General features: G+C 40.3%; 4 protein-coding genes and 1 long non-coding RNA gene across 7 annotated transcripts in view; 4 read left to right on the forward strand and 1 right to left on the reverse strand.

The window, feature by feature from the left end:
- Positions 1-5,107, forward strand: part of frmpd4 (FERM and PDZ domain containing 4) — a 40,779-nt gene extending 35,672 nt beyond the window's left edge. For all 3 annotated transcript variants that reach the window (XM_088083300.1, XM_088083302.1, XM_088083301.1), the window contains exons 16-17: positions 621-1,829; positions 3,321-5,107. In XM_088083300.1, the coding sequence (XP_087939426.1) occupies positions 621-1,829; positions 3,321-4,561 (2,450 nt within the window). In that variant the 3' untranslated portion in view covers positions 4,562-5,107. The remainder of the gene's footprint in view (positions 1-620; positions 1,830-3,320) is intronic.
- Positions 1-21,444, reverse strand: part of LOC121948801 (uncharacterized) — an 81,633-nt gene that overhangs the window by 26,880 nt on the left and 33,309 nt on the right. The window lies entirely within an intron of this gene.
- On the forward strand, positions 7,172-11,591 carry tlr7 (toll-like receptor 7). The gene is made up of 2 exons (XM_042494460.2): positions 7,172-7,274; positions 7,544-11,591. The coding sequence occupies exons 1-2, from the start codon at positions 7,251-7,253 to the stop codon at positions 10,691-10,693; spliced, it is 3,174 nt and encodes a 1,057-aa protein (XP_042350394.1). The 5' UTR covers positions 7,172-7,250; the 3' UTR covers positions 10,694-11,591.
- Positions 10,764-17,243, forward strand: tlr8a (toll-like receptor 8a). The gene is made up of 2 exons (XM_042494461.2): positions 10,764-11,230; positions 13,937-17,243. The coding sequence occupies exons 1-2, from the start codon at positions 11,228-11,230 to the stop codon at positions 17,030-17,032; spliced, it is 3,099 nt and encodes a 1,032-aa protein (XP_042350395.2). The 5' UTR covers positions 10,764-11,227; the 3' UTR covers positions 17,033-17,243.
- Positions 18,839-20,265, forward strand: tmsb4x (thymosin beta 4 X-linked). The gene is made up of 3 exons (XM_088083308.1): positions 18,839-18,964; positions 19,628-19,738; positions 19,835-20,265. The coding sequence occupies exons 2-3, from the start codon at positions 19,639-19,641 to the stop codon at positions 19,858-19,860; spliced, it is 126 nt and encodes a 41-aa protein (XP_087939434.1). The 5' UTR covers positions 18,839-18,964; positions 19,628-19,638; the 3' UTR covers positions 19,861-20,265.

Consider the following 21,444-nt stretch of genomic DNA (forward strand, 5'->3'; position numbering starts at 1 on the left):
CAATGGCATAACAAGGCAATAACAATCATTTACCATCTCTGTGACTTGGGGGCTGCTCTCGTCCTCTGCTCATAGTATAAGGATGCCCTGGACTTCATTGTTTATTTAATTTGCGGACATATACCTCGGCTGTTTTTCTTTCAGTTAGCTGCTCATTACTACATGCTGCTTTTTAAATCTCCCACAGTGGGTCACACACATAACACGTCAACAACACATCACACCCATCCTGCCCTTAGTCACATCCTACCAGCTGTCCTATCAATACTAAGACTGTTTTGGCACTGTTACTGCTTCCTGTGGTGGCTTAAATGCAAAACAACTCTATCCCCCCATTCTGTGATCGTACCTTTTTATACAGAACAGGGAGGGGGCAATACTCCTGCCTCAAACAGGCAGTGTAAAAGGGGCTAATATTTTAAATGACGTAACTTTCTAGTTTCCGTAATTGTCCGTGTAATTCCAAAGTAATCACTACTTTCACTCCTTTTCACCCCCCCATTCTTAAAATCATTGTCATTTCTATCTAATGCATTTGACTCATTCCCTAATCTGTGATGTTTCTCATGTGCCTCAGACGAGGTTGTTAACAAAGTCTTTTGTCTTTCTGTGGTACACAGGTGTAGAAATATCACGAGCATTTAGTCCAGACTCCTCAGATTCTGGCAACGAGACAAATTCCTCTGAGATGACTGAGAGCTCCGAGCTGGCCACTGCTCAAAGACACTCGGAGAGCCACCTGAGGATGCACGCAGCCATGACAGAAGGGTACCATGCTGTGAACGAGGAGAAGGCAGAGGTCACTGCAGGTAGCGCTGGTGGCGCGAGAGCTATGCAGTACAACCCCCAGGAGCATCAGGATGAGGAGGCTAAATCATGTGCAGTCGCCTCCTCCCAGATTTTTCATTCAGATGGCGGTGAGATGGAGCCGGAAACAATGGAAATAAAATCAGTCAGTGAATACTTCACTAAAATGCACATGGGCTCAGTAATGAGCAGGCAGAGAGGGAAACAGAGGGAGGCTGAGAGCAGAATCCAAGCAGAGACCTGTGATTCCTCCGACAGATCTCACATGACTTCTCACGAGTCAGTCAGAGAGGAACCCCCCCATCTTGTTGGGAAGTATAACGCTTTCACTGTGAGAGATTCTTACTACATGAATCAACTTGATCTGGGGCGAACTCACTTTAAAGATAGGCATCAAAAATGGCAGCAGAGAGTGCCGGCAAACAAAATGGCAGAAAATCTCGCTCCAGAATGTGTGAATGACTCACAGGCTTCCCACGCAGATAGGTTGACAGTCAAGGGAGAGAAACAGGATTTGGATGAAAGAAGCCAACAGTTAAATGCCCATCTCCTCTCGCCATCCAAAGGGCCCATCCTCACAGAGGGAGATGCCGCTTCGCAGGACAATGAGCAGCAGCAAATTAAGATTCCATCATCAGAGCAAGATGTCACACGGTTATATGAATGCCACGTGAGCAAGCGCATGTCATCCATACAGAGCGAAGGCGTTCATTCTCTGCAGAGCTCACAATGTTCCTCTATAGACGCTGGTTGTAGCACAGGCAGCAGCAGCTGCGTCACTCCCATGGATTCTCCCCTTTGTGCCACAGACAATATGCATGTACTGTCCGAGTCTTCGCTCAAGGGGCTGAGTTATGTTACTGCCGAGGAGAAAGCTTATGGGGCCCCAGGTCAGGGGAGGGTTAGCCATCCAATGGACCCCACCCTGCTGAGGAAGATCCATGCGGCTACAAGTGCCGAGCCTGGGTTCGGGATAACACGGGATGGCAGTCACCGGATGCCCAAGATAAAAGAAACCACAGGTAAAACTAAACAGGAAGGTGCTCCCTCTTTTTTGTGTCTGAGTGCATGAAAGGAAGAAAAGGGAAATCTGCTTCAGTCACTCACTGCAAGCAAATATTAACGAAAATGTTTTTTAAATGTTCAGTTAACATATATTACAAAAACAAAAACAAACATTTTCTCATCTAGCTTGTTGCCATAAATATGTTTTATCGGAAAACATGACTAAGAGTCTAGATTCATGTTGCTGTAGCAGCTCTGTGAGGCTGTACTTGCGCACAGCAGTGCTTTAAACTAAATGTCAATGCCAGCATGGTAACATACTCAAAATGGTAATACTGACATTCTGAGGTTAAGCCATAAATGTTAAATAAAACACACTGAATGCTGGGTGTACGTCTATTGTGCATGGCCCCTTGAAGATGAGCAGTAGTAAAATTTGAAAATCCTAAGATAGTGAAGGAATGAGCCACCCTACTCTCCCTATGACAGGCTGGTACATGTTGCCTTTGTTGGTTGTATAGGTTAGGTTTAGGCAAGAGGAGTGACATTGGTCAGGGTTAGGGTTAGGGTAAGAATATCAGGGTCAACCAGAGGCAGAGTAAGACGGGCCATTACTTCGCTATCATAAGATTTTAAAATTCTCTTCCCGCATGGCTGATAATCTTTACATTGTGATGACATCACAGATTTTTAAATCTCTTTTCTCAGCTTGAGGAAAGTTTTACAAATATAAAACCTCTACCAATAACTTATGGGCAAAAGTCATAATTGACCTGGTTTGCAGTTCAAGGTTTCCTGTGTCTTTGACAATGGTAGTCTATGGGGAAAATGCTTTTTGGGCTGCACAGGATTTTTTTTTGCTGCAATAACCGCAAGTGGTCACTGGGGAAAAAATGGAAGTAAGGCTAAATGACTTTTCTGGAGGCCTGGGTTAACAAGCAGATGTAAATTTTTCTTTTACATATCCTCCATTTTCATATAGTATGAGCCTGTATTTATGCATCATTTTTTGTTGTGCTCCACTACCTTTAAAATCTTTTCCTGCCCTTATTTTAGGATATATGTCGAGAACTAATCACTCATCTGACCGCCAAGTTTTTATTAGTTTGGAGAATCTGCTCAAGGAAACTTTTCTTGGATGCTTCTTCACAACTCCAGAACACTGCAAATTAGAAAGAGATGTCCCCAGCACTGATAGGCCTAATTAGCATTGCATGAACTTTTTTGGCGAGGGCTTGAATGTAACAGACATTCATTTATGTCTAAAAGTCCTGCACTCCAGCTTAAAAATGTCGCTTCTGTTCTTTGTTCATGTTTTTGACCATTTAAGAATTAAAATACATTTTGAATAAGAATGCAAATTCAGGAAAAGATACATATCATCATTGCTGTATATAAGTACTGTGTATAAATGTTATTATTGGCGGGTGTGAAACAGTTTATATGAATATGCTCGGTCAGAGAGATGCTTAACAGTTCTCTTTGTTTCCCTACTGCCCCTAGTGTAGCTTGCACACAGCTGAAGAAGGTTGGGGAAGAGTCATCTTTAGCTCTCTGTAATGAGACCAGTACCACCACCACAACCACGTCACCATCATCATTAAGAAGTAGCACAGAGCCCAGCGGGCTAACACAGGCCAGCCCCGAGCCCGACCCAAACGCCCTGGCTTTCCCCTCAAGCGGATCTTCATATGACACTAAAACAAGCAGCCTCAGGAAGCCACGCAGGGATCGGATGCTCAGGAGGAGCTGGAGCACCATAATGCCAGGTTCCAGGAGCTTAGAAGCACTGTTAGAGAAGACCAAAGCCACACTTACGAAGAAGAGTGGTGGTCAGAATTTCCAGTCTCAAGATCCCCCAAAAGTACAGAGGATATTCTTTGCCAAAACCTTGCCCAAGAGTTTTTCCCAGGGTTCAGTCGCCTCTAACTCATCTGGTGGAAGGCAGCAAAAAGGAGCCTCCCTGCTGCTGCCAGAACCAACAGCACCAAGGCTAGATGTAGGTACGTGGAGGTGCCGTGGACCGTTCAGTCACTGCTTCCTGCGGAGAAAGAAAAATGCTGATGGTGATGATGAAGGCAAACGGTTGCCCTCACACACTCTGTTCTCCGTCAGCTCGGTTTCTTTCAGTCGGGAGGAAAACGCAGTCTTAAAAGTGGACCATAAAACCAAGCAGAGTATCATGGCCGCAGCCACGAATGACATGAGCCTCAAAGCAAGGCTAGCTCGTGTAAATTCAATGAAGGGAAAAACCTACAGCCTTCACACAGGGTTCGCACTTGCATGCAAGGATGCCTTAGAGATGGCTGGCGTGTTGCGTTCCAGCGTCGGCCGCACGTCCAGAGGTGAGAATCGAGAGGTCAACGAGGCTGACATGGATACATCTGCCCAGCTACTTTTCATGCAGGCCAAAGTGCTGAGCAGCGCCTGCAGTCAGATGGGTGCAGAGTACAGCAGCCCTGAGGAGTTACTGCTCACTCTGACGCACAGCTTCCACACACTCTGCTGTCTGACGCAAGCCTGCATGTCACTCGTGGAGGGCCTGAGCATCGAGAGGGAGCGGCGCGAGGTGGTAGCCAAGGTGGATGAGGTCGTCATGAACTATGTGTGTCTGCTGAAAGCTGCTGAGGCAGCTTCGGGAAGCTCCCCCAGTGACCAAAGTGTGAATGCATTGACACATCACTCTGCCACCATGTCTGCTATTATAAACGCACTAACTCACTCACTGAAAACACTGCTCAACAAATAAACTGTTGTTATTTTTGTCCTGATTATTGATTTTAAAGCCATACATAAGAGACATGGGTTTAACAACCAATGTGAACTGCTGTGAAAAAAAAACTTGCCTTGTGTATACGATATTTTATTATGTAAAGTAAAAATAAAGTATAAATCATTAAAGTTTTAAATAGACTATTAAGGCCTCTATTAAGAAGCATATGACCCTTCTCTCAAGTATATTATCGAATATTATATTAAAGGGATTATTTTATTGATTTATTGGTTGTATTAAAGGTTTAACATGTAGATTATTACAACCTTATTAGTATCTTGTTTATAAATTGTAAGAATATATATTATGTTGGAGAAATGCATACACTATATACAGCTCTAGACAAATCATTGCACAGGACAAGATGTGATCAATCAAGTAACTCGTATGATTTTAATTTGCTGGATTTACCTTAATTTAATGAAAACTTTACACATAAACACTGAGTACTTTCCTGTTATTTTTTTGTCAACATCATTAAAAAGATTAAAACTTTTAAAAATTCTTCTCAAATTATTTTTGTCTGTGTTTTAATAAGCATTACTGTGACTCTGTTAATTAATAACTCCTCAAACACCACCATATGTTTTTCTAATTTTGCAGTGGGACATGCAAATTTATGATCATCATTACTCTTTTCAGTTGATCTCTGTGACATTAATAACACAATGATTTTTCTAAATTATATGAGTTTGCTCCTAAAACTGTGTTATTCACAGAGAAAAGTGGCTTGACCCATGTTTATTTTTATAACTATGTTTAATAATTCACAATTTTACCATTTTCTCAAGCCTGAGTGGTGGTAATGCTTTTTGCATTAATGATGATGATGGCCCATTTCACTTATGGGGCAGGAGAGAGTGTTTACATACCACTATGTGTGAGAATAGTCAAGCATCTCAGAGTTTACATCCATGCTAGCAGCTCTGGGAGGTTGCACTTAAAATGTTATTGTTAGCTTGCTATTTTGCTGCTGTTTAGCAGGTAATGTTTAACTAATTCATTCAGATCGTTAGCACGCGCATTTGCAAATTAGTACAGAACAAAGTACATATGAGGCTGATTAAACCCAGCTCGCATGACACTGGCGGGTCCTGAAGGGTTCTGAATAATGTTATGTTTTTAATAACTTACAGAAACATTGCATGCAGTAGTCACCCTTCTACCTTCTCTTACCTACATCTGTTCCTCTCTGTGTGGCTATCAAACACACGCAGAGATGTGGGGACTAAATGCCGTTCACCTGATCCACTTATTACTATGTGTGATGTTAGATCATAAATGGAAAAAAATCCAGTAAAGTCGCTCTGATTGTCTGCTATAATAAAGACAAAACAAAACTAGTCAGTCATCCTGAATTCTTCGAAACCTTACAATTTTGTCCAATCACCACAACTTTACTGCAAATTTGATGATTTATAACAAGTAATATCGCAGTTCATTGTAGACCTGCATGAAGCATATTGATTTAATCAGCCCCTCTCCTCTCTGTTTAGCATGAGACCACTGCTGCAGGATTGGAGCTCTGTGCCTGAGACAGACACACACACAGTGACAGTTTGCATCATACTGCTAATGTTACCCAACAGTTATTATTAACAGGTTTAATGACAGAATTGAGCTATTTTAGTGGCAGTGTTGCCTGCGAAATCCTGAAGGGACTGACAAGTAATTAGCCCATAAAAATTTTTGTACAGGGTACAAAGTACAAGGTAGAATTAAAAAATGTCCTTGATCCTGCTACATCTTTAATTATAATCAATAATTACAATTAAATTAATTCTAATGGATAATAATAATAATGATGATAATAATAATAATAATAATATATTGATTTATTGATTAATTATAATTGTGTTATTTGTCTAAAAATGTAAATAGTTATATGTTTCGTTACCCTCAAAATTATGGAATTATATTAACATATTTCTCCCAACACTGATCCTTGGAGCCCTGCTGGTAGCATGGCTAAAAAAACTACTTTGTCATCGTGCCTTTTTCACTAAAAGAAAGAAGCTGATCAGGGGGATGCTTCTTCTACAACTACAGTGCCTGTTCCTGCATTGTGTTTCTCAGATAAAGGAGCCAAAAATATATACTGTCTGGACCGATCCCACGTGAGAATGAATGTTATTTTGGCGTAGAGCCACAAAGTGGCCAAAGATCAAGGAAGAAGATTCTGCCTGGTGCCAGAATAGCACGTTTAACATGTAAGATGGTAAACCAAAAACACAAGCATAGGTTTCACTTTCCCCTGCAAACTAACCAGAAATGAAACAGCTCTTTTTACTGTTAGCAGGCACAGAGTAACCCATAACCTCTCCAGCTGCACTGTCTGGACTATAAAAGCAAGACACAAAAAATCCTTGACCCCTCTATTCTAACGGACACCTCTTCATAGTCAGTTCAGCATAAACAACATTTTTTTCCCCCGTTCTATAACAAACACAATCTGTAAATAGTTATCAAGCACATATTGTAAAAGATGGAAGATTTTCATGTTTGTGGTATGAGACAATAGGGAAGTGATGCTGGCTGATTATACACACCATGGGCTAACCCAGCCACCTGTTACTTTCATCTCATCACCTTAGAGCTGATCAACAACATACACTTCTTTCAGCACTGAACCAACTTGACAGCAAGACTCGTAGCAGGACTTCTCATGTCAAAGATGTTCTTCCATCTGGTGAGTAACCATTATCGTTGTTCATATATTGTATTAGAATTGCATTTATAGGTAGTAAAGGGCTGTAAACCAAATGTAGAGGTGGAAAATGAAACGCTAACTTGTATCAGCTCCTAGTTGTATTATGAGGTAGCATATACTGTACATACCTTACTCAAAATGTTTATTTCGGCATGTGGTTCTTGTACTATGTGTGTAATCTCGATAACTATATTATCAGCTCTCCACCTGCATACATTTCTCAGTGAACCGCCTGTGTTTCTGTACAGATTTATGTGGCATTGCTGTGGTGTTGCCTCCCCACATCGACAGCTAGCGTTGCTTACCCCAAAACTCTGCCGTGTGATGTCAGTGAGGCCAACAACGGGAGCACGGTGACGGTTGACTGCACTGAGAGGAGCCTCAAAGATATTCCCCCTGGCATCCCCAGAGACACCACCAACCTGACACTCACCATCAACCACATTCCTAAATTAAACTCCACCTCCTTTCGTGGTCTGGAGAACCTGACTGAGATCGACATGAGGTGCAACTGTGTGCCAATTAAAATTGGGCCCAAGGACCGCATGTGTACTGAGAGTGTGGTTATAGAGGAAAACACCTTTACCAGCCTGAGGAATCTGCGAGCATTGTATCTGGATGGCAATCAGCTCTCCAGTATACCTAAAGGCCTGCCTTCAAACCTGATCCTGCTGAGTTTGGAAGTGAATCACATTTATAATATTTCCAAAGCAAACCTCTCTGACATCAGAAATATTGAGATGCTCTATCTCAGTCAGAACTGCTATTACCGTAACCCATGTAATAATTCCTATGCTATAGAGGACGATGCATTTTTACAGCTTAGCAACTTAACATTGTTGTGTCTAAAGTCAAACAACTTATCCTTTATTCCACATCAACTCCCCACAAGTCTGAAGGAGTTGTACCTCTACAATAACAACATTCAAAATGTCACTGATGACGATTTCAAAAACTTGACAAACCTCGAGATTCTAGATATAAGTGGGAACTGTCCTCGATGCTACAATGCTCCTTTCCCATGCACCCCGTGTCCAAATGACTCCCCACTTAAAATCAGCAAGGATGCTTTTAAAATGTTGACAAAACTAAAGACGCTCCGCCTACATAGTAACTCTCTGACATGCGTGTCATCTGAGTGGTTTGCCAGCATGAAAGACCTGAGGGTGCTTGATCTCTCATCTAACTTTTTAGCAAAAGACATTGTAGACACACGCTTCCCACAATTCCTGGACAAATTGGAAGAACTGGACCTTTCGTTTAACTATGAGCTTCAGAAGTACCCTAAAACACTGAGGCTAAGCTGCTCTTTCTCCGCCCTCAAATCCCTTCGAATTCTCAGACTGAAGGGATATGTGTTTCAGCAGCTAAAGCCAGAGAGCATTGCTCCTTTAAAGCATCTCACAAAGTTGGAGGTCATAGATCTGGGTACAAACTTTATTAAAATGGCCAACCTCAGTATTCTGATGGAACTGAAAAGCTTTAAAATAATCAACCTGTCTGACAACAGAATATCATCCCCCTCTGACGGCCAAGACGCTGTTGGTTTCTCTGGGGGAGAGACCTTGGACTGGTCTCCCATGTCAGCTGGAGCTCAGTACGGAAATAAGGAAGTGAGAGAAATTCATTACTTCAGATATGATGAATATGCACGCAGCTGCAAATACAAAGATAAAGAACTTGGAACTGTTGCATCCTTCGTCAACAAGAAATGTAGTAAGTTCGGCAAAACCCTGGATGTGAGCAGAAACAACATATTCTTCTTGCATTCCAGATTTTTAAATCTTGAAGAGCTGAGATGCCTGAATCTGTCAGGGAATGCAATGAGCCAAAGTCTGAATGGCTCTGAATTTTCCTATCTGACTAACTTACAATATCTAGACTTTTCCTGGAATCGCCTGGACCTGCTCTACTGCACTGCATTTCAAGAGCTGAAAAATCTAGTTGTCTTGGATATAAGTTACAACAACCATTACTTTGAGTCAGAGGGCTTGACTCACATGCTTAACTTCACTAGAAACTTGAAAAAGCTCAAGATATTGCGCATGAACCACAACAAGATCTCTACTTCCACTAACACAGAGCTGGAGAGTGAATCTCTGGAGAGGTTGGAGTTCAGAGACAACCGGTTAGACATGTTGTGGAGAGACGGGGACATCAGGTATGCCAATTATTTCAAGAACTTAACTAATCTGACTGTTCTCGACATCTCTCATAACAATCTCAATTTTATCCCACCTGAAGTGTTCAGCGGTCTGCCGGACAAACTGTCTGAGCTCTACATCAAAAATAACAAACTAAGAGATAAATCCTTTGAATGGGGAAAACTACAACTTCTACAATCTTTGGAAGTCTTAGATCTCAGTGGCAATAGCATAACTACTGTTCCATCCATGCTGTCAGCAAGCTGTCCTAAATCTCTCAAGAAGCTCCATTTACAAAGAAACCAGATTGTGGCACTCACGCCAGATTTCCTCAAAGGTGCCTACAACTTAAAATATCTGGATCTTAGTTTTAATCACATACAGCACATTGACAGATCAAGCTTTCCAGATGATGTTGTGGATCAGATGGACATGCTGCTTCTGCACAACAATGCATTCCTGTGCACATGCAATGCCACTTGGTTCATCACATGGCTCAACAGGACCACAGTAACCATTCCCAAACTGGCCACGGATGTTACTTGTGCAAGTCCAGAGGCGCAAAAAGGTCATCCCGTGATCTCAGTGGACCTCTTGGCCTGCCAGCACAGCTACCTGTCAATCATCCTCTACACCCTCATGACTTCCCTCGTCCTCAGCTTCCTCACCCTGTCAATCTCCAGCCATCTCTTCCTTTGGGACGTCTGGTACATTTACCACTTCTGCAGGGCAAAGCTCAAGGGTTACGGCCGCTTGTACTCCCAAAGCTGCGCCTATGATGCCTTTGTGATATACGACAAGGACGATGCCGCAGTGTCAGAGTGGGTGATGAAAGAAATGTGCGCTCATCTGGAGGACCATGGGGACCGTCGCCTGACGCTGTGTCTGGAGGAACGGGACTGGATCCCGGGATGCCCCTTGATTGACAACCTTTCCAAGAGCATCCACAACAGCAAGAGGACCGTGTTCATTCTCACCAACAAATATATCAAGAGTGGCAATTTTAAGACAGCTTTCTACATTGCCCACCAAAGGCTAATGGATGAAAAAAATGACGTTATCGTGCTGATCTTCCTGGAGAAAGTACCTTGCAATTCAAAGTATCTGAGATTAAGGAAGAGACTGTATAAGCGCTCTGTGCTGGATTGGCCAACAAACCCCCAAGCCCAGTTGTATTTCTGGTTCAGCCTGAGAGGTGTATTAGCGACTGAAAGTCACAAGCAATACAACAATCTCTTCAAAGAGACACTGTAAAAACAATATACTGTCAAACTTAGTTCCTCCTTTCACTTGCTCTGAATGTACTTCTTTAAATGTGTGAATAGTGAACAACCAAGTTAAATGAATGTTATACTGATGACTTATTGTGTGCTAATTTTAAATCCACTGCTTACTGTCACTCAGTAGGGAACTGGCTGCCCCTCTTTGCCATCTTCACAGAGAATTATAATTTTAACTTTGTCAGAGATGGCAACAAAGCTGTCAACATATAATGAAAAAGGGAAATGATACAATGCACTTCTTCAATTTACTTGCAACGTCTGTCACAGTGCCTTGTAATGAGAATCAGCCGCTTTGTTGCTTTCGTTGGACTTCAGCAAGAAGGGGATTTTCTCTTTATTTAATGTGCATTTTACACTGAAGATTAAGAACACAGATGACTTGATGACACAACACAGATTTTTTTTTCTACAAATAGTTCAATTTTAGTGTTATCAGAAAGCAAAGTCACCTGTTTTTCAAGGCTGTCATTCAAGGATTAAAAGGAATCAATACAGTGTATGCAAAATGGTGAGTTTTTTTTGATACAAGTACATTTTTAATCTTTGCTCCATGTATTGCAGATAGTTTTATCTTCTGAAAATTAAATGTTTAATTCATCAGGTAATCAGATGATCAGAAGCTTCATTAGCGTGCATTATGGAATGACTAGTTACCTGAAATCTAACCTGATGTTTTTGTAATAAAATCTATAACGATTTTATGCTCCTCTGATGAACTGATCTTTCCAAGACTGACTTGGTGTCAATGTGTATATACTTATTTGACTCAGAAAACTGATTGTTGACTGACTGTTTTGCATTTTTGAAAATGTAGTGTTTCACAGTAAATGCAGCACATTAAAGTTTACTCCACTTTTTATAGTTCTTTATTTTTTTTGTATTTTATGCATATTTTCTTTTTCAGTTTAGCTACAAGTATTCCAGAGTCTTTATTAGTTTCCGTATTAGAGTCCGTATTAGTTTTATTTATTTATTTTCTTTATCATAATATGGTGGGTTTTTGTCAGGGAAAAGATTCAAGGAGTTCAAATTGGGTATAAAAATACAAACTACACTTTGTGAAGGCAATCGACTCACAGTCATGTAGACATCCAGTCTCAATAAACAGATGCATCATGTCTCCTCATGCTGTTTGTGCTCACAAATTTAGGCAAACTGATAAAATGCTAAATGAAAGACTTCCTGTATGTTTTAACTTTAGTTTATTTTAGTTAGCTTTGTACATTGCTTGAGTTAATTGCTTGTTAGTTTCTATTTTCATTACAGTTTGGGATTGTACATTGTTTGTCCATATTTCACAGTCTCCAGTTCCAGGCTATGATACATGGTGTGATTTTGTGGATTAAAAACAACAACAACAACAACAAAACATGCCTTTTAATTTCACTTTTGCAGTTCTGAGGGTTATTTAAAATAAATTAAAAATGCAACTATTTAAAAGTGAATGTCCCTCTTCTAAGCCAAATTAAAAAAACATTACTCCCTCCCCAGTGCTTAAAAAAGTATCTAAAGTGTCTCCACTGTTTTGCACCACAGCTTTTTTTTCACCCTTAGTTTTAGTTTATTCTTATAATAATAACCTTAGTTTACTCACTAAAAAAAAAAACTATATCAAGTCATCTTTATTCTATCAGTTTTTAGAGCGTAGTAGTGAAAACCCTTGCAAGTAGTGGTTTTCTCACTGGTAGGGTGATCGCTAACTCATGCTGTGAGTGTGCAAAATTACTTGGATCTGTAGAACCTTATTTTAAATGTGAAAAATACAATGTGTCAGGCTGACATCTTGTTAAATCTGTCTAAAATAATTCACGGGACATTTACAATATTTTCCTTTGATGGACAGGTGCAGACATATCTCACTCACTGCTGGCACAAGCTGCCCAAATATATAAATGTGATACTTTAAACAACCTACAGTTATTTAATGATAAATAAAGGAAAACATGGATGTGAAGTTAGACTATGTACCTTTGGAGGCAGGAATAACTTTCTTACTTAAAAGTATGCAAAACACACTTTTTCTTTCTTAGTTCAGTACACTCAGGGGTTTTGTTGCCACAGCCTTACTTGGTCTGGTATAGTTTATGGTGGTTAATATTGTTTAGATTGCTGTGTATCTGACATTGCTGAATTAATTAACTGACTTTTTCCTATACCCTCGCTACTGTTGCAGGAGCTTTAAAGGGGAACTACACACTTGTTTTTCTGTGGGTCTTAATTACCTGATCTGTAGTTTTGAGTGCAGCTTGTTTTCATAAAAACTTATTGAACTTTTTTGATCCTTGAAAATAACATATTTTAATTCAAAACAAAGGCAGAGGTCCCCTTTAAGTATTCAATAGCCTCTGAGCAACATATTTGGCTTTAAGGAGTTAACAATTATTAATTTAAAATGCCAAGAGCAGTTTTTCTAGTTGCGTGATATTTAAACTACAGAGTGCTGCCACCTGCTGGATATCAGTGGTACTTGAGGGATATATTCAAAATGTGCGAAGCCTGTCCAAAAAATAATTGGCTACCCATATGGACATTGAAATAGGTTTTGCTTGATGTAATCATTCAGTCTGACTGCTGATTTAAAGGGTAAGTTTGGTATTTTCCAACCTGACCCAAATTTTGCCATGTTTTTGTGTCTAAGTGACAAAGGGAGACAACATTCATTAAGGTTGGTTCAGTATTGAGTGAGAGCCCTTCAGCCAGCAGTGGTGAAACTGCTGTAATGTAAATACTTGGAGCATCTGCTCACCATCACTTTATGTTCACAGTAATTTCTGCATGATAAATGCTTTTTTATGCTTTTTATTATTTAAAGGTCATTTTAAATCAAATTTAAGGCGGATTTTTGGACAAACCACCTTTTCCTTATTTGATCATTGTAAGGATGAAAGTAAATGATGTATATGTGGTCGTGTAGAGGTAGGATTTATGTGGAAATATGCTTATTAGAGTGAGTTCAATTAATCTACACTTTGCCAACAGGTAAGAGCAAGTATAAAGTAAAAGACATAAAGACGTTCAGTGGTTGGTTTCAAAATTCAGAACATCAGACATGTGGACGTTCACACAGAGGAGCTTGACTAATTTTGGCTAAAGAAATTCAGAAATTGATTAATGAATTTAGATAAAATGTTTGATATGTAAACAGTATTTTTATAGCTTACTGACTATAAGTTAAAGTCTGAGTCCTTTCACTAATTCTGTTGTTTATCTACAGTTCATCACGTGTTGGATGCACTTGCTGCTGTTCTGTTTGTGTTGCCATCATGAGATCCAGCCTGCTGTGTGCAAACCTTTGTGGATGTCCTCTCAGTTCCCCTGTGATGTCACAGCCAACAATACCTCCAATACCACTAAGGTCCTGTTTGACTGTAAAGGGAGACGCCTGCATGAAGTACCTTCTGGGATAACCAGTAATGCAACTGAGCTCAACCTATCAAAAAATTTTATACATAATATTTCTGTTGTTTCATTTTCCAACCTGCTGAATCTGACTGAACTGGATCTTAGCTTGGCAAACATGAACAAAGAAGTGATCATTGCTGCAAATGCTTTTAGAAATCTGACAAAACTGCATGGACTGAGACTGACTGGCAATTGTCTGAATGAAATTCCCAGAAACCTCCCTCTCAGCTTGGAAATCCTTGAGCTTACCAATAACCAAATTATGCATTTGGATAATAGGAGCCTCGCTGGTGTAACAAACGTGACACAATTACGGTTATCCAAAAACTGCTTCTTCTGGAATCCTTGCGGGAAATCTGTGAGGATTATGGACAATAGTTTTGCAGTTATGACCAAACTGCAAACTCTGGATTTGTCCTTTAACAACATAACTCAAGTTCCCAAAGGATTACCTCAGTCATTAAGAGTGTTAATGCTGGCTTCTAATGCTATACAGGCCATATCTAAAGATGATTTTCTTAGACTAACAAATTTAGAAGTCCTAAAAATACAAGGGAACTGTCCCAGATGTCATAATGCTCCATATCCATGTGTTCCTTGCAAAAACGGTTCTCTTGCCATCCATCCTGAAGCATTTCAAAGTCTACAAAAGCTTGAGACACTCAACCTTGGAGGAAACTCACTGACTTACCTGAATCCCTCCTGGTTTGAGAAGCTGAGCAAGCTTAAACAGTTGTTCCTGTCATTTAACTTCTTAATAAAAGCAATTACTAAAGAGGCAACATTTCTAAGATATCTCCCAAGGTTAGAAAGAATGGATCTATCGTTCAACTTTGCTCTCAAGTACTACCCTCTGACATTAAATCTATCAGAAGAGTTTTCACATCTCGTGTCACTCAGAACGTTGCACATGGAGGGGTTGGTCTTCCAGAATATCGGACCGGGCACGCTCAAACCTCTGTACGAGCTCAAAAATCTGTCTGCACTGAATCTAGGGACTAACTTCATTATTCACTCCGATTCCACTATATTCAGCAAATTCCTGCGTCTGAAAATGATATACCTTGCAGAAAACAGGCTGTACCCCATTCCAGTGAAAAGTCCCCCTGATCCAAGTGATGGATACAATCAGAGGTCAGACCTTTCTATTTCACCGTTCATCAGACCCCATCCGAAAGATTTCATTTACGAACTATCACGTGGCTTCATCAAGCAAGAGTGTTTTGAGTCTGGACGAGTGCTAATCCTTAGCTCAAACAATCTGTTCTTCATTTCTCCAAAGCAATTTGAGGGCTATGGCGATATTGCGTGTCTCAACCTGTCAGGAAACGGATTTTCAGCAGCACTTAATGGAACAGAGTTTTCTATGGTGCCCAATTTGACGTACCTGGACCTGTCATTCAATAAAGTGGATCTGGCCTATGGCAATGCCTTCAAAGAACTACAAAAACTAGAAGTGCTAGACCTCAGTAACAACCCTCACTACTTTAAAGCATTTGGAGTAACACGTAATTTAAATTTTACAAGAAACCTGCCTGCTCTAAGGGTGCTGAATATGAGCCATAATGCCATTTACACATTAACAACAAAACAGATGTACAGCAAATCATTAACAGAACTTCGATTCACAAATAACTATCTTGGGAATCTTTGGAAAGAAAGAGATGGCTCGTATAAGATGCTTTTTACTTATCTTACTAATCTGACCATTTTAGATATCTCCCACAACAGCATTGCAAAGATTCCAAACAATGTTTATGAACATTTGCCACGTAACCTCACCAAATTACACATAAGTCACAACTCACTTACTGATTTTAACTGGGAAAAACTCAAGCATTTCCATCAACTCCAAATGTTAGACCTGAGCTTCAATTCTTTATCTAACATAACAGGTATAAACCCGAATGCCACCCTCACTTTGACTTTCCTTGACCTGAGTCATAATCACATTTTCCACTTGGACAGTGGGTTTCTAAACGGTGCAAAAAGCCTTGTAAATCTGAGCCTGAGCAACAACAAACTGACTATCATCAATCAATCAACCTTTCCACCGAGACCTGAATCTCAGATTCAGACTTTGTTCTTGCAGAGAAATCCATTCCAGTGTACTTGTGATTCTTTAGATTTCATTCTGTGGATTGAAAACAGCGACATAAAGATCCCCAGACTAACCACTGAGGTGACATGCGCCACACCAGCAAACAAAAAGGGGAACGTTCTGATCTATTTTGACATCAATCAATGTGTAAATAATGGTCTGGCATTCTCGATCTACATTCTCACAACTCTCTTCATTGTTGGTTTTATGTTTGTGGCAACTGTTGCTCACTTATTTTACTGGGATGCTTCCTATGTCCTACACTTTATAAAAGCAAAACTGAAGGGATACAGATCCTTGAACTCGACAGAAGGAGTTTATGATGTCTTTGTAACCTACGACACCACAGATCCACATGTCTCTGAGTGGGTGATGAGAAACCTGCGAGTTAAACTAGAAGAGGAAGGAGAGAAGCATCTTCCTCTGTGTCTGGAGGAGAGGGATTGGCCCCCCGGAGTCCCACTAGTGGAAAACCTCGCTCAAAGCATCCTGTACAGTCGCAAGACCCTTTTTGTCTTAACGGAGGGCTACGTTAAGACCGGGGTATTCAAGTTGGCAATGTTTCTGGCCCACCAAAGACTGCTTGATGAAAACGTGGATGTGATCGTGCTGCTGCTGCTGGAGCCGGTCTTGCAGCACTCTCACTTCTTGCGGCTGAGGAGGAGGCTATGTGGGGAGAGTGTTGTGGAGTGGCCAAGAACAGCTGCAGCTGAGCCCTGGTTTTGGCAAAACTTGAGGAATGTGGTCAGAGTGGACAACCAGGTGATGTACAACAAGACGTATTCAAAGTACTACAGCAGCAAGTGAACCTGATGGTGACTTTAAACTTTGGACTTCAAAATGTGGACAATAATATGTTTTTAAAACTCTTGGTCATATCAGCACTGATGTGGTCCATCACAACTTTTATCACTTTGACTGGGGCTAATTATATTTTACAGTGATAATGAATGCCTTGTAATTTGTATGCAAAGATTATATACATAAAAAAAATCTGTTTAAAAAAATGCCATTTGGAGATGTAAAGTTTTCAGTCTGTTATGTGGTCTCCATCTCACCTACCCAAAATATCTTTAAGGTCACAAGTTCAACCAAATACAGCCAAATTTATTGTTAAAATAAAATGTGCTGCATTCTCCTTTATTTTAAAGGGGAACTACGCCCATTTTCAAACTTCACACATGCCATTCCTATAGTCCAAGACAATGATTCTCAAAGTTTTTACATCACGTCTCACCTCATAAAATATTAGACTCCATTAACCACAACAATGACCACCATTAAAATACAGTAGCGTAGGCATACAGCTACAGATAGTTCACACAGGAGGAAGGATTATTTCTAATTAGAAGATGTTTTATAGTTGACTGTTGCCACAGTCACGCTGTATGAAGGATTAGCACTACAACTAGCATATAAAGCCTTCCACATAACTCATCAGGTGCTATTAGCTGGCACTTCTTAAGTAACTACTATTGTCTTTATTCAGTTTCAACAAGGCTGCTCGAATTATTCTTCTTCTGACTTTTTCACAACAGCTGTCATTTGGAGCCATGATTACCATGTTTTTAAACCATTCATTTTACCTGCGCTTACAAACTTGTCATCAAAGCTTAGCTTGTAACTAATCATTGATGTATGAGCGTGCTACATTCATGAACATGACTATAGCATGCTGATATTAAAACAAAAATATTACAGGAAAGGCTAAACTTATTTCAGGGATCTCAAAGTTTCAACATAATATCATTTGTAGTATTTTGATGGCATTATATATATCTAAATCAATTTATCACATTTAAAAAATATATGTATTTCCCTGTGTACCACTAACAGGAGCTCACAAATCACCAGTGGTACTCATACCTTTGGGAACCAGTGGTGTAACACAGTCCAAAAATATTAGTAAACAACAACTCTCTCAAATCCAAATGTGGGGGGCTTGATATTGTTCCTTAAATCCTTTAAGTGGAAAAAAGCTCTCATATGTCTTCAAGTGTAAGGTAGGCTCCATTTTCATAGGTTGGTGTATCTTACAATAAAATAAATTTCATAGTACTCAAAATTCAGAGTGCTTGCTTTTTTATTGCCAGTATTTACTTTTACTTTTACTTTCAATAGCCTAGTTAAGTACATTTGAAATAATAAAACTACTACTTAATTAAAACTACTTAATCTACTACTGGTGTGTTTCAACAATAAAAAATAATAATTATTATTATTATTCATTTATTTTTTAAAGGTCAGCATCAACATTTCCCTGTTATTACTTTGTTTGCCCGCAAGATGTCGCCCCTGATACATTTTTAATAAGGCGCTTAGTGCAAGTTAAAAGTCAACTCATGTCTCACTCATAAATCACCCTAAAGTCTGCGTTCGCGTTTGGCACGAGCAAACATCAAGCACCGATGTGATGCTGGAGACGCCTTCTTTTTAGACGGAAGAAGAGTGACAGGGTGATATCAATCACCTAATCTGATGCAAGTAGTCTCAATGGTTTACCTCCATAAATGCACAGACGTGACTTAATGTAAAATATAGATAAAGCTCATCCAATACGCTTAGATTAAAAATAAAAAATATATTAGTCCAAAAGCAAGCTTTGGAGACAGTGGGCGTGGCGTCAGAGGAATATTTGCATGCTGCGCAGTATTTATAGTGTGATTGCCACTGCAGCCATCACTCTGCTCCTGCGCCAACGTGCCGTTCGTCGTGTTAACTCCTCTGACTAAAACACAGGTGAGCGCGTCTGCATCTTTATTTTATAATGCACACAGTTATTTTGAGCCTGCTTTTCTTTAATGATGTAGTGACGTTTCTCCTCGTCGTCTCACAATGTCTCGGCTCATTATCAGGCTGTCATCTGCGCGTGATGTGTTTAAAGCTGCTGGAATTTCTCACATTTAAGCAAAGAAATGCTGCAGCGTATCTAGAGGGCATAACGTATTGTGTTTTTTTCTTGTGTAGTTCATGAAGCCAAACAAAGGCTGCATGCTGTGTCAGAAACATGGATAATGCGTTTGACTTTACAAGTTAAATCTCACATTCAGTGCATGTGCGTTGCCTTTTTTGAGTTAATTGTACAGAGGGGGTGGGGGGTCTGTAGTTTTAGGCGGTCTGCTCGTGTAGATTGCGTTAAAGGGCGGTGGCCCTTTGGCTGCACGCGTCCACTAACCGCCACAAAGCGTTTCTCAAGTCAGCCGCTGATAAACACTAGCCCACGCAGCGTGATTTGCATTAACGTAATTGTTGTTCTCAACCTTAAGTTTCTCTAAATGAGGCAGATCGTGTAAATAGCCCTTCAAGAGATGTTAATTCTGACCTCTGTCTGTCTTCATGTACAGGTGTGCTCTCAGCTGAATTTCAGGACAGCACAGCTAACTTTTCTGTTCTGTTTTAGACCATCCGCAGACATGAGTGACAAACCTGACGTCTCAGAAGTTGCATCCTTTGACAAGAGCAAGCTAAAGAAAACGGAAACTCAAGAAAAAAACACACTGCCAACCAAAGAAAGTATGTGCTCTTCCTTGTGACCTTAATCCATAATATTTAGTTGCTGTGGTCAACACCCTTTGGAACTAATGTTACAAACTTGTTTTTCTTTTGCAGCCATTGAACAGGAGAAGTCAGCCTGAAAAACAGATCTCCTTTGCCCTGTACATTCCACATGCCTTGCCTTTTTCCAACCTATTCCAACATGCATTCCATGTTGAGGTATTTAATCATCCACAAAAGGATGGCTGTAAGACCACACACTCGCGTAGATGTCCCCCTGTACAGTATGAGTGCGGCTTGATGTCACCGTGGGTTCCTGGCCACCTGTCGCTGTGGATTCATCTCCAGTGTGGCATCTTAAGAGCAGATATGCCATGACACAGCTGAGGGACCTACACTTCCTAATTTGTAACCCTACTCTGGCCACTTGTGAATGCTCATGTTGCAAGCAGTGTGTTTTGTAAAAAAAAAAAAAAAAAAAGAAGGAAAAAAAGAAGTGGAATGCACAAGTTTGTTAAATATGCAAAATAAAAAATGTAAACTGACATGAATGTGTTCTTGTGATTTTTCATTGTAGGATTTTCATAGCACCCACCCTTGGTTATAAGGCTAAACATCAAGCAGTGAAGTGCAGCCTGCTGTGAAGACCATGTAATGCTATGGAAAGCTGCAGTGGCCACTTAATTTTGCTGCTAAGTGCAGCCAGACTAAAATTTGGAGTCCTGTGACAATATTAGAATTTCTCACCTGAAATGTGTTAACATACCTCCTGGCTGCAGAAAACCAATTATAAGCTACACTTTGTAGCTGCTTGGTGATGTCAGCATAAAGAGCCAGTTAAAATCACAAACTGGTCATGAATTCATCTTAATGTTCAGTAACAGCATGGGAGCACTTTGTAGGCGTTGCAGCTGTCTTTAGTGCCAGCACAGTGAAGTTATCAACTGACCTAAAAAGCACTGACACTCTGCAGCTAAATGAACAGCTTGCTCCATTTTGAAGCCACACTCATTTTGGAATATGAGTAAAAATGACAGATCTCATGTAAGGGTAAATGTAATGGCTGACACTTTCGTCACATACAGTGTTTTTGTAAACTGTGTCTGTCAACAATGCCAAAATACACAAGTATGACTTAAGTCTGCTCAAAGCAATGGCTCGCATTCTGGAATGACTAGTGTTGAACAAATCTTAGGACATGCTGCTTCATGAAGCTTTAATTTTGACTCCAGACGCAAACTTATCCTGTGCAACATGCTAAGGAGAAAAACAGCCAGCCTTACAGAACTGCAGTCCTGTCTAAACCTGCACAATGCACTCAAAAATTTCCTTCCCTGCAGGAGCACATCCCCGGTCCCTCCCCACTCTGCCTCCAGCTGTAGGTGCAGCAGCTTAACACTGGGAGAATCTCTCCTGCCTGATAAGACAAGTCACATCTCGTCAAATGGACCTCAGGTGTTGGATTTGGGCTTAGCATTGTGTCTCAATTTCACAGTTTGTCTATGTTGCAGACGTGGATCAAACTGATTGACTCTTTAATGGCTAATAAGATTTTAATCAGCAGCTGCAGAATTCAAACTAGCTTTAAAATGGTTACTGTGGGTGTCATACAGGATAAACTTACAGTAATTTGTGTTTGTGCTGCTGTCAAGTGTGGGTACCCCCTGATGCCCTGTGCTGTACTCACATACGGCAGGTACACACTGAATAGACTGGATTTTATT

Source organism: Plectropomus leopardus, chromosome 10, assembly GCF_026936395.1.
Source record: "Plectropomus leopardus strain MGB_pleo_1.0 chromosome 10, ASM2693639v1, whole genome shotgun sequence".
Classification (NCBI taxonomy): domain Eukaryota; kingdom Metazoa; phylum Chordata; class Actinopteri; order Perciformes; family Serranidae; genus Plectropomus; species Plectropomus leopardus.